The sequence below is a fragment of the Argopecten irradians genome, unplaced genomic scaffold (genome assembly GCF_041381155.1).
Source record: "Argopecten irradians isolate NY unplaced genomic scaffold, Ai_NY scaffold_0187, whole genome shotgun sequence".
Lineage (NCBI taxonomy): Eukaryota > Metazoa > Mollusca > Bivalvia > Pectinida > Pectinidae > Argopecten > Argopecten irradians.
This window is the reverse complement of record NW_027187654.1, coordinates 1-17,349: the sequence shown is the minus strand read 5'-3', so window position 1 is coordinate 17,349 and position 17,349 is coordinate 1. Positions and strand designations below refer to the sequence as shown.

General features: G+C 33.8%; 1 protein-coding gene across 1 annotated transcript; it reads left to right on the top strand.

Moving 5' to 3' along the window:
• Positions 1–2,532: 2,532 nt before the first annotated feature.
• LOC138312029 (calcium-binding protein P-like) lies at positions 2,533–13,978 on the top strand. The gene is made up of 3 exons (XM_069253109.1): positions 2,533–2,621; positions 3,988–4,358; positions 11,808–13,978. The coding sequence occupies exons 1-3, from the start codon at positions 2,609–2,611 to the stop codon at positions 11,913–11,915; spliced, it is 492 nt and encodes a 163-aa protein (XP_069109210.1). The 5' UTR covers positions 2,533–2,608; the 3' UTR covers positions 11,916–13,978.
• The last annotated feature ends 3,371 nt before the right edge of the window (positions 13,979–17,349 follow it).

Genomic DNA, 17,349 nt, shown 5'->3' with positions numbered 1-17,349 from the left:
TTGTGGAGGTCACACTTGAAAACGGATGAAGTCTGTATATTGTGGAGGTCACACTTGAAAATTGGAGGAGTCTTTATATTATAGAGGTCACATTTGAAAACGGGTGGAGGCTGTACATTATTGGGGTCACACTTGAAAACGGGAGGAGTCTGTATATTGTGGAGGTCACATTTGAAAACGGGTGGAGTTTGTACATTGTGGAGGTCACACTTGAAAACGAGAGGAGTCTGTATATTGTGTGGGTCACATTTGAAAAAGGTGGAGTATGTATTTTGTGGAGGTCACATTTGAAAACAGGTGGAGTCTGTACATTTTGGGGGTCACAGTTGAAAACGGGAGGAGCTGTACATCATGGGGGTCACACTTGAAAACGAGAGGAGTCTTTACATTGCTAAGGTCACACTTGAAAACGGGAGGAGTCTATATATTATTGAGGTCACATTTGAAAACGGGTTGAGTTTGTATATTGTGGAGGTCACATTTGAAAACGGGTGGAGTCTGTACATTATTGGGGTCACTCTTTAAACGGGAGGAGTCTGTATATTGTGGAGGTCACATTTGAAAACGGGTTGAGTCTGTACATTTTGGGGGTCACAGTTGAAAACGGAAGGAGCTGTACATCATGGGGGTCACACTTGAAAACGAGAGGAGTCTTTACATTGCTAAGGTCACACTTGAAAACGGGAGGAGTCTATATATTATTGAGGTCACATTTGCAAATGGGTTGAGTTTGTATATTGTGGAGGTCACATTTGAAAACGGGTGGAGTCTGTACATTATTGGGGTCACTCTTTAAACGGGAGGAGTCTGTATATTGTGGAGGTCACATTCAACATTTGAAAACGGGTTGAGTCTGTATATTGTGGAGGTCACACTTGAAAACGGGTGGAGTCTGTATATGTGGAGGTCACATTTGAAAACGGGTGGCGTATTTACATTGCTAGGGTCACACTTGAAAACGGGTGGAGACTGTACATTGTGTGGGTCACACATGAAAACGGGTGGAGTCTGTATATTGTTGAGGTCACATTTGAAAACGGGTGGAGTCTGTACATTGTGGGGGTCACAGTTGGAAACGGAGTGTCTGTATATTGTGGGGGTCACACTTGAAAACGGGTGGAGTCTGTATATTGTTGAGGTCACATTTGAAAACAGGAGGAGTCTTTATATTGCTAGGGTCACACTTGAAAACGGGAGGAGTCTGTATATTGTGGGGGTCACACTTGAAAATGGGAGTCTTTAAATTGCTAGGGTCACACATGAAAACAGGAGGAGTTTGTATATGGCTAGGGAATATGGAAACGAGAGTAGCTATATATTGTCTGTGTTTTACTAAGGTCGTGTTTGAAAACGGCAGGAGTCTGTAAATTGTGGTGGTCACACTTGAAAACGGAAGGAGTATTATATGTTGTGGGGTCAGACTTAAATGATGGGTCTGTATATTGTTTGTGTATTGTATAGGTTTATTGTTAAAGCAAACCTTTTCAACGGCAAAATGTTTGTTTCCTGAATGTGTTTTTTATATTCTTATATTCTAAGTTACGACACAAGACAAAATATTATGATGAATTATCTCTTGATCTCATACTGATTTTCTTAATATTATCAAGTAGATTCTAATTACATGTATTCTCTAATTTAAGAAACTTAAAGAAGTACTCGCCGTACATATTACCGATGATGTTAGTGTGTACACTTAATCATTTATTGCATTCGACCTAAGGTTGTTTTATTTTTCTCTTTACCACAGTTTATGAAGCTTCTTAGCTGCCTGTTGATTAAGAGATACCAAATCACCATTTCTCCCACCAAAACTATACACTTGAAACGTATTTCTGTCATATATCCATTAAGTGTTACATAGTATTGCTTTACAGATCGATAAAAGTCTTAGTCCAGTCCATGTATTACATAGTGCCCCTGGTCACACTTGAAAACGGGTCACAAATGAAAATGCCACACCGGCTCTTGTCACAGCTGTTTGTCTCAGATGACGTCACGAATCTACGGCCACCTGGTGATATCAGGGGCGATACGCGATGCGATCCTTCTAGACAACTTCAAGGGTCGTTGTGGACTTCGTTTCAAGCACATTTTATTGAAATTACGTCAAATACAACCTGTATTTTTTGTTGGAAATTATAAAGTGCACCATATTAAACAAATATCAACACAAAAATAGCATATTTAAAATCTGTTTTTATCACCTTTAAATATTCTGCCACGTTATGAATTGTGTAAGCGTGTGTAATCATACGAAGCAAAAGATTAAAACCAAACTGCTTTGCATCATGATGTTTTTTACAACAGGTAGGCCTAAATAAAACGATTTATAGATCAAAACCGCGGTCCATTCCAACGTATCGATACACTACTCAACTTTATCCTTCGATAGAACCACCAGAAAGAGACTTTAATCCTTAAATATATCTTGTTATTTTACTTATTTTCAAAATGATGTTTTGCGAAGAAAAAACGAAAACAAATCGTACACATAAACGTCCTGAGTTACTCCCCTTGAGTAGGAGTTCTTCTATTTTTTTCAAGCTTGGATTGTAAACACCGAGACGACACGAAAGGGGGAAAACCTACCTGGAACACACTAGCTATGTCTGAGCCAAGTAATGTTGTTTACAATGTATATAGAATTATGTATCGGTGGTCAGATCTTGAAATATCGTATATCACTCGGATTTATGAAATTCCTATGTGTTACTGTTGATACAGTCTGGATAACAATGATCACACATGAAATGGTTCAACTGCAATATTTCGTAACATGGCCTAGTTATTCACTTTCCTCCACGGTATACGTAGAAACAAATCAAATCAGCTGTAAATTTATACCTCGTTTAAACAAGAAGACAATAGTTTTTCTTTAAAGATAAAGAATATTAGACTGATTAATTTTCCCATTCTTTTAATTAATATAAATGAAATTTAACTTTTAGATCTTTATTGTGAATCAATTATAGTCATGATCATATGATCTGCAGATTACAATTTTCAAAATCATTTTTTTCACTCAGAATAATTAAATAGATGTCCTGATATTACTTAGCAACACAGAGAGTTTAAAGCATTTAAATGCTATTAAGTTGAACCAGAATTAAATAAACAACAAGACAGTTTTAAAGATTTCCCCTTGTATTGGAAGTTGTCGATATAACGTTTGTGCCCCTCTGATGGTTATTTATCGCGGTCAAGGTGCCCTTTTCAAAACCCAGCACCATGCCCTTTTTTTTCCTGTGGGAAACACTAGTTTGAGTGGGCATACATATAAAAATATATAGGTTGGCCATAGCTCTGCATTTAAGTAACACTTACCCATTTGAGTAATCATTTAGTTTAATCACAGGCGTCTGCATCTGGTTTTGGAAAAATACAATGTCCTACCCCTACTATATGTCCTACCCCTACTATAGTAGGGGGACGTAGGTTATTATATTTTTATCAAACAAGAAGCCGACGCCTGTGGTTTAATTACCCAAATGCAGAATTAATTCTATGTAATTAAAAAACATTAAGTTGTTTTTAACTGTTATAAAAAGTGTCACCATAATTTTCAGATTGCCTTACTAGTAATCTAAAACTATAGCCCAGTACATAACTGGATTTCTTATATGTCTCACTTTGTAAGATGACAGGACATGTCATCAGTGTAAATGTATAATTTCATTGTTGAATGAGTTTGACCTGTGTTCTATTTTAGTCCCACAGTAAGCAATGGAGGAAATTTATACAATTAATTTGTGACTTAATTTATCTAAACTGAGACAATGAAGTTACTTATTGATTACTCAAATGGGTAACTGTTACTCATGATCTTTGTATGATCAAATGCAGGACTATTACCAATATGCAGGGTTGTGCCCAATATTAACCTGCTAAAGTTTTTACAATGCGTTGGTATTTAGATGAAAAATAATGTATCATGAGGACATTTGCAATAAGTGACATAATTATATGCTTGTTTATTTCCATCAGCCAACCATCCAGAGGACCCTCCACCTTCCTATGAATCCGTGATCCAGAATTCAAACCCAGAAACTCCACATGTGCCCGGAGCTGAACCAAAGCCTCCCTATACAGGATACTCTATACCTCAACAGCCATATCCAGCCCCTCCTGGTAGCACACAGGCAAACCCAACACAACAACCCTACCCCACGCAGCCCTACCCCACACAACAGCAGCCATACCCTACTCAGCCAGGGCAGTATCCCCCGGGGAGCTACCCACAGACAAGATATGCCTATCCCTCTCCTGTACAAGGCCAGCAGCCCCAGTATAATTACCCTCCTTCAGGACAAGTGGGGACAACTCCTGGAGTATTCACCACCAACACAAGTCTAGGGGTAAGTAATGCAATATTTAACTAAAAGGATGATTCAGTGCGCACATGAGTAGTAAGTACATTTGTATATCATAGGAGTTTGACATTTTGTCAATAACTAATTCGGTGTAAAACACAGTAATAGTGAAACTCTGGGACCAACATAACCACTTAAGTCCCTGTACATATAACACTTAACAAACATTCTACCTTGACAGGTAACGGAAATAACTACAAATTTGAAATTTTGAATTGATTTAAACATGTTCATTATAAACATAGTTTACTGTTTAGCATAAATTTGAAAATAGCTATTTGTATATTAGAAATGTATTTGAAAATAATATTTGAAAATAATTAACCTCTCCCCCAAGACCTACATAATGTATATACTATACACAGTATTTTATATCATATGACAGGGTATTTATGTTTATGCTGAATATTATAGCCAGGATGTCAAACCCCTGCGGGAATATTTAGTTTTCATTTATTTTTACTTTCAACACTGCTTACAATTGTATGTGGATCATATAATCATGAGCAGAAACAGGAAGGCATTAATTATAATTGCATAAACAGTTTAGCTTCTATTATTCTTTTTATCATTTACATTTTATTGATTTTCATCAAAACATGACATTACAAACATAAAAGACAATACACAATTTATCATTTCATAGTTGCATGATTTAGTGTTACCACTTAAGGTGCACACTGACTCACTAAAGATATGATGTAGATGACAAGACAATCTTTACTATGGAAGCTTGGAACATCTGTAGTATTAAAAAGCATGTAATTATAAAAGGTGTATTATTCTAAATTATGAATACATGGTATGTTGTCATTTATCACTATACCACCTTTTGATGAAGCTACCACACTACAAGATTAAGCCAATCATAAAACTAGAAGCAAATAAGCAATTTTGACACCAAAAATGTACAGATAAATATTTTTTAATTTTGAAACCCGAACTCAAGGTGCACGTGGGTATGTATATATATATGTTCATATATTTATATGGAGGCTTATATTTACAAACATTTGTGATGTAAAAAATGTGTAGATAATGAGTTGTCATTTTAAAATTGAATACACCTGGTGAGTAAGTTACCACTCCAACTGGCTACTGTACATGTTTCACTGAAGATAAAATATGACAAGACGAACATGACAATACAAACTTTCACATTTGCGGTGTCAGAAATGAATATATACATATGTTGCGGAATAAACATTAGTACCAAGATGATGCCCTAGTTTTCCTTTTAGAAATTCATATCATACCTGTATATATATATACAATATATACATGCATATAAAATAAAGACTATGGATCATTTATGAACTGTCCTCTGGGAGATTACTCATAACTATAGCTGGAATGGAACCCCATCTATATAAAAATCTTTGCTCATTGATAAAATTAAGTTTTTCAGATTTATAGTATTGTAAAATGACCTCTTTAAACATTTTAAGACTTAAATATCTGCTTTTGAACTATACAGGTATAGATATATCTTTTTAGCAAAAGGATTATAATATTAGAATATGAGTTTGTCCTTATATTTCCAAATATAAGGTTTTCAAAGTCCAAATCTTCTACAAAATAAGGTGCTAACCACTCTTTTACTTCTTCTAAGAATTTGCTAACAATATTACATTCAGAGAATAAGTGTTTGTATGTTTCATTATGAGCACCACAGAAACCACAGAGTGGAGATCTGAGTCTGCTCTATATATGAATCCTGTGTAAAAAGTGGTTTGTGGGTAAGATTCTAGTCTGTGAAGTAATCTATATTAAAACCACCGAAGGCTAGTATCTTTGGTTACCTTCATAGGTAATACAAATACACTTTTTTGTGAAGTAATCTATATTAAAACCACCGAAGGCTAGTATCTTTGGTTACCTTCATAGGTAATACAAATACACTTTTCCACCAATCTTCACTTTTTCATGTCCTATTGTACATGTGTTCCATTTCAGAACAGCTGTAGGTTTTTTAGCCGAGCTAGTTACAAATACATTGTATATATTCCTACATCCCTTAATATCTTGGAATATTATTTCTAGAGCATGAGGCCATTCTGAAAGCACTGTAGGCAGAGGTAGGTTCCCTAAATTAGGCCAACATTTTAAAACTGCCTTTTTAATTCCCTCAAAAGTGGTAAAAGGTGGATGAAAAAAATTGTCTTCACAGAATCTTTCATATGTATACAATTTACCAGTACTACAATCATATAAATCATGAATACTATAAACTCCATGTTGTGTCCATTTTTAGCTCGCCTACTCGCCTATTCGAAGAATAGGGGGAGGTAATGTTGTCACCCCGGCGTCTGCGTCAGCGTTGGCGTCCCATTTCACGTTAAAGTTTTTGAGCAAGTTTCTGTTTCGTCAATTGTTTAAGCTTAAGTCATCATAAATGTTTATGATTTTATTTTTCTAATGTGTATGGATGCTGAACGTGATAATACAACCAATTTGGGGCCCTTTAGGGGGTTTTTGAGTCTGTTAATTTGTCATATTTCCATGTGAAAGTTTTTGAGTAAGTTTCTATTTTGTCTATTGTTTAAGCTTAAGTCATCATAAATGTTTATGATTTTATTTTCCTAATGTGTATGGATGCTGAACGTGATAATACAACCAATTTGGGGCCCTTTAGGGGGTTTTTGAGTCTGTTAATTTGTCATATTTCCATGTGAAAGTTTTTGAGCAAGTTTCTATTTTGTCTATTGTTTAAGCTTAAGTCATCATAAATGTTTATGATTTTATTTTCCTAATGTGTATGGATGCTGAACGTGATAATATAACCAATTTGGGGCCCTTTAGGGGGTTTTTGAGTCTGTTAATTTGTCATATTTCCATGTTAAAGTTTTGAGCAAGTTTATATTTTGTCAATTGTTTAAGCAAAAGTCATCATAAATGTTTATGATTTTATTTTCCTAATGTGTATGGATGCTGAACGTGATAATACAACCAATTTGGGGCCCTTTAGGTTTTTTTTGAGTCTGTTAATTTTTCATATTTCCATGTTTAAATAGTAAATACTTGAACATCAACTTCTTCTGAATAGGCGAGCTTTGCTGTTCTCCAACAGCTCTTGTTTATAGAAAATGCTACTATTACCAACCTTAATCAATGAGTTATACCACAGAGGTTCATTAAAAATTACAGTGTCATTCAAAGGTATTTTAGTACAAAAAACTTCTTTCCAAAAGGGATTGGATATCTTATCAGAGCACAGTTGAAAATATTCATTTCCAGCCCCTGCTAATCCTAAATTTGGATGCGGTATATTTCTTAAAATCAAATGACGCCATATGGATTCGGATAGACACAGCCTTTTAATCCATGTGAGTTTCAATGACTTGCAAAAATATTCTAAGTTCATCATTTTTAGACCTCCCATGTCATAAGACTGGGATAAAGTAGTTCTGGCTATTCTGTCAATAGACCCATTCCATATATACGAGTAGATGATTTTGTTTAGTTTTTTAATCAATATGTCTGATGGGCTGGGAATGCTTAAGATCAAGTGTACAATCTTTGAGACAGCTAGTGATTTTGCAACTGTTATTCTACCAATAACCGTCAATTGTCATTTGGACCATTGAGTTAGGAGACGTTCAATTTCAAGTATTTTCTCTTTGAAGTTCAAATCAGGCATATTTATAAGCTCAGTACTAAATTTGATACCCAAAACGACAAATATGTCATTAATCCACCGTAAGTTATGTTCTATGCATATTTTCTTTTTACTTTTTGTCTCTTAGCCAATCCAAATAGCTTGCGTTTTTTCAAAACTTGGTTTCAAACCAGAAAACTTAGCGAACTGATCTAAAGGGTTCAACATACATCTAAGAGAATTTTCTGTTCCACCAAGAGTGAGGCTGATATCATTAGCAAATTGCATGAGCTTATATTCATGGCCTTCAATAGTTAATTCCTTAATATCTTTGCTATTTCTCATCATTATTGCCATGATTTCCGCACACAATATGAACAAATATGGCGCATTAGGATCTCCTTGTCTACATCCACGCTGAATTGGGAAAAAGGAAGAAAAAATACCAGTTTGTAGGATACCTACTTTAGGAATCGACTTTGAATTATTTGATCCATCTTATGACACTATCAGAAAAGTTAAAATACGACAAAACATTGTACAGGAATTTCCATGATAGCGAGTCGAAGGCCTTCTCAAAATCAATTAAGAGCAATAGTCCAGGGATGTTATTTTCTTTTGCAGAGTGCATTAGATCATGTAGTTGTCTAGTATTGTCTGCAATATTTCTACCTCTAAGAAAACCTTCTAACCCTTTCTGGTTTTCATGTATTAAAATGTCTAACTTTGGTTTGATTCTTCCCGCAATACATCCTGAAGCTATTTTATATGTTGTATTTAGTAGCGTAATTGGCCTATAATTCTTCAAGTACTCCCTTGGTTTATTCCCTTTAGGTAATAATGTGATTATTCCCTGTTTTTGAGATATTGACAAATTATTATTTTTGTAGGCATAATTAAAACTATTAACTGATAGTTTGCCCAAATCTTTCCAGAAATTTTTAAAAAAAATTCTGCAGTAAATCCATCTGTGCCTGGAGATTTGTTTTAAAGCCATGCCTGCCTCCCTAACAGATATTTCCCCTTGATCAGCATCTTCCCCAGGATCTAGCTTTGGAGGAGGGCTATCAGAGATCTCTAATAAACTTTCAAGGTTAACATAATCTAGGGTCTCATCCCTTGAACTATAGATATTATTGTAATATTTACAACACTCATTCAAGATATCACTCTGTGTTATGATTTCAGTACCAGAGTTGTCAATCAACTTAGTTATTGTTTTATTGACATAATTTCTCTTTTCTAGGTTAAGGAGATATTTACTTGGTTTTTATCCTTCTTCAATCCATATAGGGCTTTACTTCTTAACATTCTATCTTTTAATTCCTCATTCTTTAAATTTTCAAATTCTTTTGTATATTGATCCAGCATATTTACAGTGTGACTGTCTTCCGGATTCTTGTCATGCAAGTTCTTATAACGAGTTATCTGTTTTTCCAAGTCCTCTATTCTTTTAGTTTTGATATTAGATGAAAACAAAATTGACATACTTCTTATTTCCATCAGTAAAACCTCAAAAAATAATTGGTCACTAAAGGTTAAAGGAATCTGATTAAAATAAATTTTGTTCAAGTCCTAGCTTCCACAGTATGTTCATTACTACCAGGGGTTGAATATTGTTTCAAGGTGTTTAATATAACTGATTTAACCTTGTCAACATATTTTTTATTATGTAATAGTGTATTGTTAAACTTCCAAAATCCTTTACCTCTTTTAAAATCTGTCAAACGTATCGACAGAGATATGGCACTATGATCAGTTTTATATCCAGGTATGATATTTACATGTTCGATTTTGGAAAGCAATTCTTCAGACATCAAGAAGAAGTAAAATCTTTTTTTTTTAATGGGAGCGTTTCTTGACCAAGTATAACGTCTCAAGTCTGGATTTTTAACCCTCCAGGGATCACATAGTCCGAATTTTTTAGCAATCTCCACGACTTTGAATCTAGCCTTGGGGTTATTTAAGTTAATATAATTGTAAGTATCCATATTAGGATCTAATATAAGATTAAATTCACCACATATAATAGTAAATTCAGGATCAAAATCCAAGAGAAGACTGTCTATGTCTTCAAAAAACTCTGGGGAGTCCTTATTAGGACCATATAGATTTATCAACATGAAGCTAAAACCTTGCAGCTGTATCTCTACTGCAATAAAGTTCCCATTGGTGTCCATTTTAATTTTACCTAATGTATATTGAAAATTTGGTTTGAATAGAATTGCTACACCCCTAGAATTACTTTTGAAAGGATTAATGATACAATCAAAACCCCATTGTGATCTAATAAAAGGGATCTGATTTTCAGTGAAGTGTGTATCTTGAAGACAATAGATAGAACATGTACAATCTTTCTTCCACAAAAAACCGAATACTTCTCTTCTGGTATTGGAACTGTTCAGCCCACGACAGTTCATCGACATTAATTTAACTGCCATTTTTAAAGTTAACTTTCCAATTTATAGAAAAAGGCAATAAGCTGTACATGTAGACAATCAATACATTAAGATATTCCGCACTATTTGTTTTACACATATAACAAAAATAACATAAAGGATAAAAGAGAAAACTGATTGTACATTTATCAAATAGTACACATATAACATGTAATCTTCTAAAACTTCCCGTTTCAATCATTTGCAATATCAATACTACATGTATATATGTGAAGAAAGTAATGCCACGACTCTCTGATATAAATTCCAGGTCTGCCACAAAAAAAGGCTTACAGGATGCCTGCTTGGCATTTGGGTATAACAAAAACTCAGTCATATAATTAGTTGGAAAGAAATGTTGTCTGATAAAATATTCTATAAAACAACAAGTTGTTGTTCAAGTCAGCGGCTTAATTTTCTACTTTTATCTCAAGAAATATTATATTATTAGATTCTGGTTGAAATTATCATACAACAGATTTCAATCTTTGTTACACTTGCACATGGGCTTGTACTGGATTATGCACCAAGCCAATAAACTGAATATATTTGGAAAAATACAAGTTAGTTTTTGACAGTAAGTGACGTGCAATTAAAGTTTTGATATATGATAAATGGTACTCTGATGTAAGAGATCTCTTTAAGAAGCTTGAACAATAGCCTACAGTTTTTCTGTAAAAATAACTAAAAATTAGCATACTTTTTTCTACAGGATGTTGTATTATATGATATTAAAAACAAAACATCAATTGTACAAACTGCAAGGCAGCTCTAAGTAACAAAAGGGAGTCAATTATGTTGTTGAGTATTCTTCCCATTTCTGGTCCTTTTGTTTCCTGACCTCTAGCCACACACCCCTGGTAAAGGATTCACGAATTCTCCTTTGGTAATTATCAGATTGTCTCATGCGATATGCGATGGACGAAAGTTCAGCGCGTTTAGCTTCTATTATTTTATCTCAGACTTTTATGTTTCTGAGCAGGAAATACATGTACATACAATTGTAAAGTCAGACTGTACTCACTCAAAGCTGACAGCTGGATCATTGTTAACATGAATTTGACAGAGAAATAATGTTAGGTCAGAGTCATCAAAATATGGCAAAAAAAACAGGGTATTCATGTAATACAAGTTACATATAGATTAATAAGGTTCCACTGTAAATTTGACTAGAATAATTAATGGATGGTGATTGTCAGCAGGAAGAATTTATGAAAAGTATATTTCAGGGTTACATGTATATAATTGTATATATACTGTTGATAATTAAGTCAAATATATAATATTCATCCATTACTTACTTTCATCAAGAATCTATCTAATTCTGAAATGGTCCCGACTTGCAGACTATTTGCCAGATATCAGTGTGAGATTATGATAATAACTATTTTTTTGTAGGCCAATGCACAGAACAATCTACGGAAGAAAAGGGCTCTACTATGCACTACTGTGATGATCGCCATTTTTATTGTAATCATCATTTTCATTATACAAATAGGCTTTTAAGTGATGTTGACATATCCATCAGGAAAGACAGACAAGGTGAACTCGAACACAAAAATGTCATGTATATATACATATACTAAGTACAAAGTTCAGTGTAGTTTGATATTTCCCCACATGTTTGATAATTAATATTTTAACACGAATTTTAAATTTTCAAGCATTGTGAGCACTTTTCTCAGCACTTCGGAATGAATGTAAATAAATGTATTTTGATCTGAAATAACATTAAAACTTAAAAACCTATAATTACAAGAAAACAATTTTGAAAAAGTGAGAATTCCTGTAAAAGTATCTTTTAAGACATCAAGTACAAAATTGGTATTTTTAATGAAACCTGTCTAAGTTACTAGTTAATTAGATAATTGAGTGGTATGAAATGGTCCTATTGTGAAATCCATGTTCTCTTAAAGATGCTCCACTGCTGATAAATGGTATTTTTTCTCTGTCAAAAACCAAAGCAGACTGTTAATATTTTTCTATAGTTACAAAAGTTACTTGCTTAACACCATTACCATCTACTCCAAGATAAAAATAGTTAAAATAATTAATTGCATCCAGAAAAAATTCTGTAGTGCTTTGTCTTATATGGAATGAAGAACTGGTACTGGTTACTCATGTACCTAAAGCAAAATAAGACATTTTAGATTATTTCTGTGTTATTTAGACTATATGATTATACACCAATTATTGTTCAAATGATGAGTATTGTTTATGCTCTGTCGGCAGTGGAGCATCATTAAGCTGTTTGAGGTTATGTAAACTTTAGTTTGTATATTTACATTGTATCAAGTTATCTCCACATATTTACACAGATTTATATATAGCCATTAATTGACTTAATTAAAAGATAACACACTGGAAATGTCAATTAATTATAAGACCTTCAAAGAAAATGTGAAGTCATACAATTGTTGCTTTAAAGATTGTCGATTTTTCATAAAACAGGTTAAATAGACCATTTATTTACTTGTGATATTATTTATATATATACTATAGGTATTTACATTGTAGGTACTATTTTTATATATTGGTAGATATGTGTGTATAATGATCACCTAAAGAATGGAATTGGTATGATTGTAGTATTGAGTGAAAGAGGGAGAAACCAATGCATATCTTGCCTTGTAAGGATGACGTTTGAGTCATTTTATAACTGAGGTGCTTTTTCATAAACACAAACAAATAGCTTACTTAATCTTAGCCTTTGGATCAAAGTGAACCCTTGTAGATTTTTTTGAATTGCAATTGTAATATAATTACATCACATGAATATTTGCTATTTGTATATTTTGAACATTTCTTTGGATATTTTCCCAAAATCTAAGATGGCTGCCATGAACTCTTTTTCCTAATTGGTTGTGCTTTAGCTGTTTATGTTTTGGCTCTTGCATCACAGGAATATTTGCTATTTGTATATTTTGAACTTTTCCTTGGATTTTCCCCCCAAATTGATTTGAAATCCAAGATGTCTACCATGAACTCTTGTTCTTGTTTGGTTGTGCTTTAGCTGTTTATTTTTAAGTTGTAATTTCACATCTTTGATAGCCTAGCTTATTCCATACAGACACAGTTTCAGGAGAGATTCATTTTGATTTGAGTTATCTGTGGTTAGAAGGTTTCATGATTTCATAGAAGAGATATTCAGATACAAGATGGCGAGTCCAATAAATGTTCTGTCAGTTTAATTGTAGTATGTGTGATAATTTATACTCAATATCTAGTCATAGTAGAAGTTCACTTGTGTTTTTTAGCAACTTTTCAAAGTGCCTCATCGTACTAAACATATTACCAAATATTATTTGTTTTATTTTTAATGCAAAGTAAGTAACAGGGGAACTTGAACTTGGTTTGATGTACCATTTGTTTTCTGCTATACCACAGACATAACTACTTGTACACATATTTATGATATAATACCACTCACTGTATTACATGTATGATGATTGCGTACTGATTTTCTATACTGTGTATATAAATGATTTTAAAAAGATTCTTAGAAATGTAAATGTATGGGGCATCAAAAATTAATATTGTTACAATGAAATAAATATATTTATACATTATGTTCTCTTTGTTATTTTCTTACAATCAAAACTCCTTCACTGTCTTACCTAGGATGTTCTTGTCTGAACGAAAGCGGGTATCGGAATAACGAAAGCGGGTATCGGAATAACGAAAACAGGTATCGGAATAGTAATTTCCTTCAAAACCAAAGCTACCTATTTGTTGAATCAGCAGTACATTCTTTGGTGGCGATGAAACAGACTACTTTCAAAATGAATTGTAGTCAACATCCTCTGTCAAAAATCACCACAGTATGTCCTGATAAAGGGTTCAGATAGGACGCAGCAAAATCGATCTTGTGCTTCTGACCAACTATCGAAAGTCTTGATACGGACAGATTGAAAACTTAGTCTTTACATTATATTTTTTTCTGGTTAAATCAATTGTTTGACCTCGGACAGCTACAGCAATTTGGGGATGCAGGGATGATATAGACCTTACCCGACGGCCGAAATCCTCACCGACATTATACGAATAAAAATTGGAAATAATAAACGCATAAAGTTAAATAAATGTGGAAGTGTGTTCGAAAATCATCACCGACATTCGCCAGACAAATCTAGGTCAAAGTATGGCTGGCAAATAAATCTGATTCATATAGAACAAGGGAATCAGCTGTTAACTAAACAAATATTATTATGACTGACTAATTACACAGACCAAGGAATATTGTGATCAGCCGTTAAAAGAAAAGTGATGAAAATTTCAGTAATATAAGCATACGCTTTATTTTATCCTTTCACATACAATAATTATGGCAGTGTAACAACAGTTTGGTATTTATGTGGGTCATCTCGTCTAATCGGATGTTTATCCGATATAAATATTAACTAAAATGAAGACTGCTCGTGATCATTGGAAGCAGAAATACTGCAAATGCTTTGATGTTACAATTGTAAGTAGGTTGTGAAAGGTGAGATTAATGTTCTATTAACACCCAGGGTCATTCAAATTGTTTACAGTGAAGTGCATGTATTAGGGGATTAGTACATGCGTGTTCTTTTCTGCGACTCTCTGTGATAATAAAACCTTTGCCCTTCTAAGTGTTATCTCACTGAAGGTTGCCGCCAGAGATACAGATCAAGCCCATTCCATACGGAATTGTATCATAGCGGCAACGGCAAACCAGTCGTCCCACGCCCTTAATGATGAATGTTATAAGCAGAAACAGAAATTGTCGCGGCGAAGGGACACAATCAGACTCTATGTTGTATAAATCATTATGTTTGACAATGCAAATTTTCTGCATTATGTCATTTAAAGAAAAAAAATTGTTTTGACCTAATATAGCATTGCTTCAATCTGTGAAATGTTACATTGATTGCAATGGAAGAACTAAATATAATACCAATCAGGATGTTTCGTTGTCAATGCGCATCAATCACGACTCAAGATATAGGTTATCTCGCGACTGGAGAAATAGATTATCTCCCTGTAAAAGATCAGAAAAAATGTCATGTTTGGTTCTAATAGTTACGATTTTCTTGTGACGTGTGACGAGGATATACCACATAACTTTTTACGATTTACTGTTAAAAGGGTATTCGCTTCAAGGCGTCGAAATAAAATTAAAATTTTCCTAAGCAATGAAAAATAATATAATAACCGAAAGGGTTCAATGGTAAGAAGTTCCCAAAACCCATGAATTTAGTACGAAACATGACTGATCACCGAGAGCATCATGATTCTATTCCCCGCATGATTCTTTAATGATCCTAGCATTTCTGATAGCAATCGCATAATTTTACAGTAATCATTTTTGGCTAGTGCTCATATTATGCTTAAAATTATAATAATTTTCTTGTCAAGTCCAAACGAATGAGGGTCCCTGTTATACTTGTAAATCATAACATATGGCAGATTAATTTCCTGCAGAAAAGAGTCCCTTGCAGAAGACTTCCAACTCAATAACCTATTAGAATTGTCTCTAGTATTGTCGCACCTTTATCAGTTTTAAATCATTCTTGTCCAATTCTATCCTCATTCATCCCCAATATAGACAGATACATGAATAGCATCAACAAACACGGCCTGATTTAACCAGAAATCTCATTACCTGTTTAAAGGAATCCTCATGGATTTTTTTCAGTGTTCTGGACATCCAAATAAAGCTCTACCTATCTTTATTTCAATTACGGTGTATACTTCTGATCCATACTAACAATATTGCTATAGTCGGAATGGGTTTAAATACATTTGTCAATATTAATCATTTTCGGATTATCCTTACGAGTAATGTATTTTTATTCAGTACATAAATAGTCCCCTCGGTACCCTGGGGTATAAGGCCTTACACGTATGTAAAAGATATTATTTAGAGTTAATAACGCCTCTCAATAGCCAGATCTGGACTAGATTTGGAGTCATCAATCACAAACAAGCAGGGTGTCAATCCAGTAAATGAATTGGTTCAAACTTTGGGACCAATTAATAGATTAATGATTTTTTCACTATAATCACTTTTTATCTAAAATAGTTTATCAGTTTAGACTCTTTGATGAAAATGTTTGCCATTATCTTCACCTTTACCTCTATCAAACCCAGGGTTCATTGTCACACTGTAACACACCCTGGGACAGGAATTACCTTTTCGTATGAGACCAAACCTCCGAAAATGTCACCTACTCATTTAGGAATATCTCAATAAAAGTCTAGAGCTATTGTTTTGGGAAACTCTTTAGACCATTTGGTAGATGTTTGATAAGAGATCCGACGTTCTGTAATGGTTTGTCCAATTTAGTAGATAAAGATATGTGTTAGTATGGCGAACTTCTGTAGCAGAAATTCTTGACGATATTTGGCTTGAAACTACTAATGCATTTACAAGAAAAATGTGTATCGAATTATTTGCAAATATTAAAGTGAACAGTCGGGCAAGATGGCTAAAGTCGGTAAAAATGGTGTGAATGTATCCAGTAAAATTTCTTATGAAATAGAAAAATAAAATCTCTCGTCAAAATCTGTCTCCGTACGAAGAAATTAATTTAAAGTATAGGAATCCTAAAACGTCCTCCCGGCTGACTATGTCCGTGGTTACATTTCCACGCAGCCTCGCTTTCAATGCTTTCAACTTTTCTTTATTTCAATGGTCAGAACTGGGAAACGTAAGCAGAACTTGACCGTCGTATTAATATGTGAGAACTTTTGAAAGGCCAATGAACGCATTTAGACTGGTTTTCTTTGCCCGACTATTCACTTTAAGATAAAGAAAGTTATCCATAACGTAGTTATTATATTTGTTGTGTTTACATACGACAAAAGTAACCCTAACAATCACATCAAGCAAATAATTAATTATTGAATCATTTCTTAAACATTAAACATAGTTTCACACGTTTTGTCATCACGGGCTACAGGGCCATGGCACAAA

Excerpts from the sequence above, each read along its gene's own strand:
- LOC138312029 (XM_069253109.1), top strand. Across the intron at positions 4,359-11,807 it reads CCACCAACACAAGTCTAGGG|GCCAATGCACAGAACAATCT; the intron begins GTAAGTAATGCA and ends ATTTTTTTGTAG.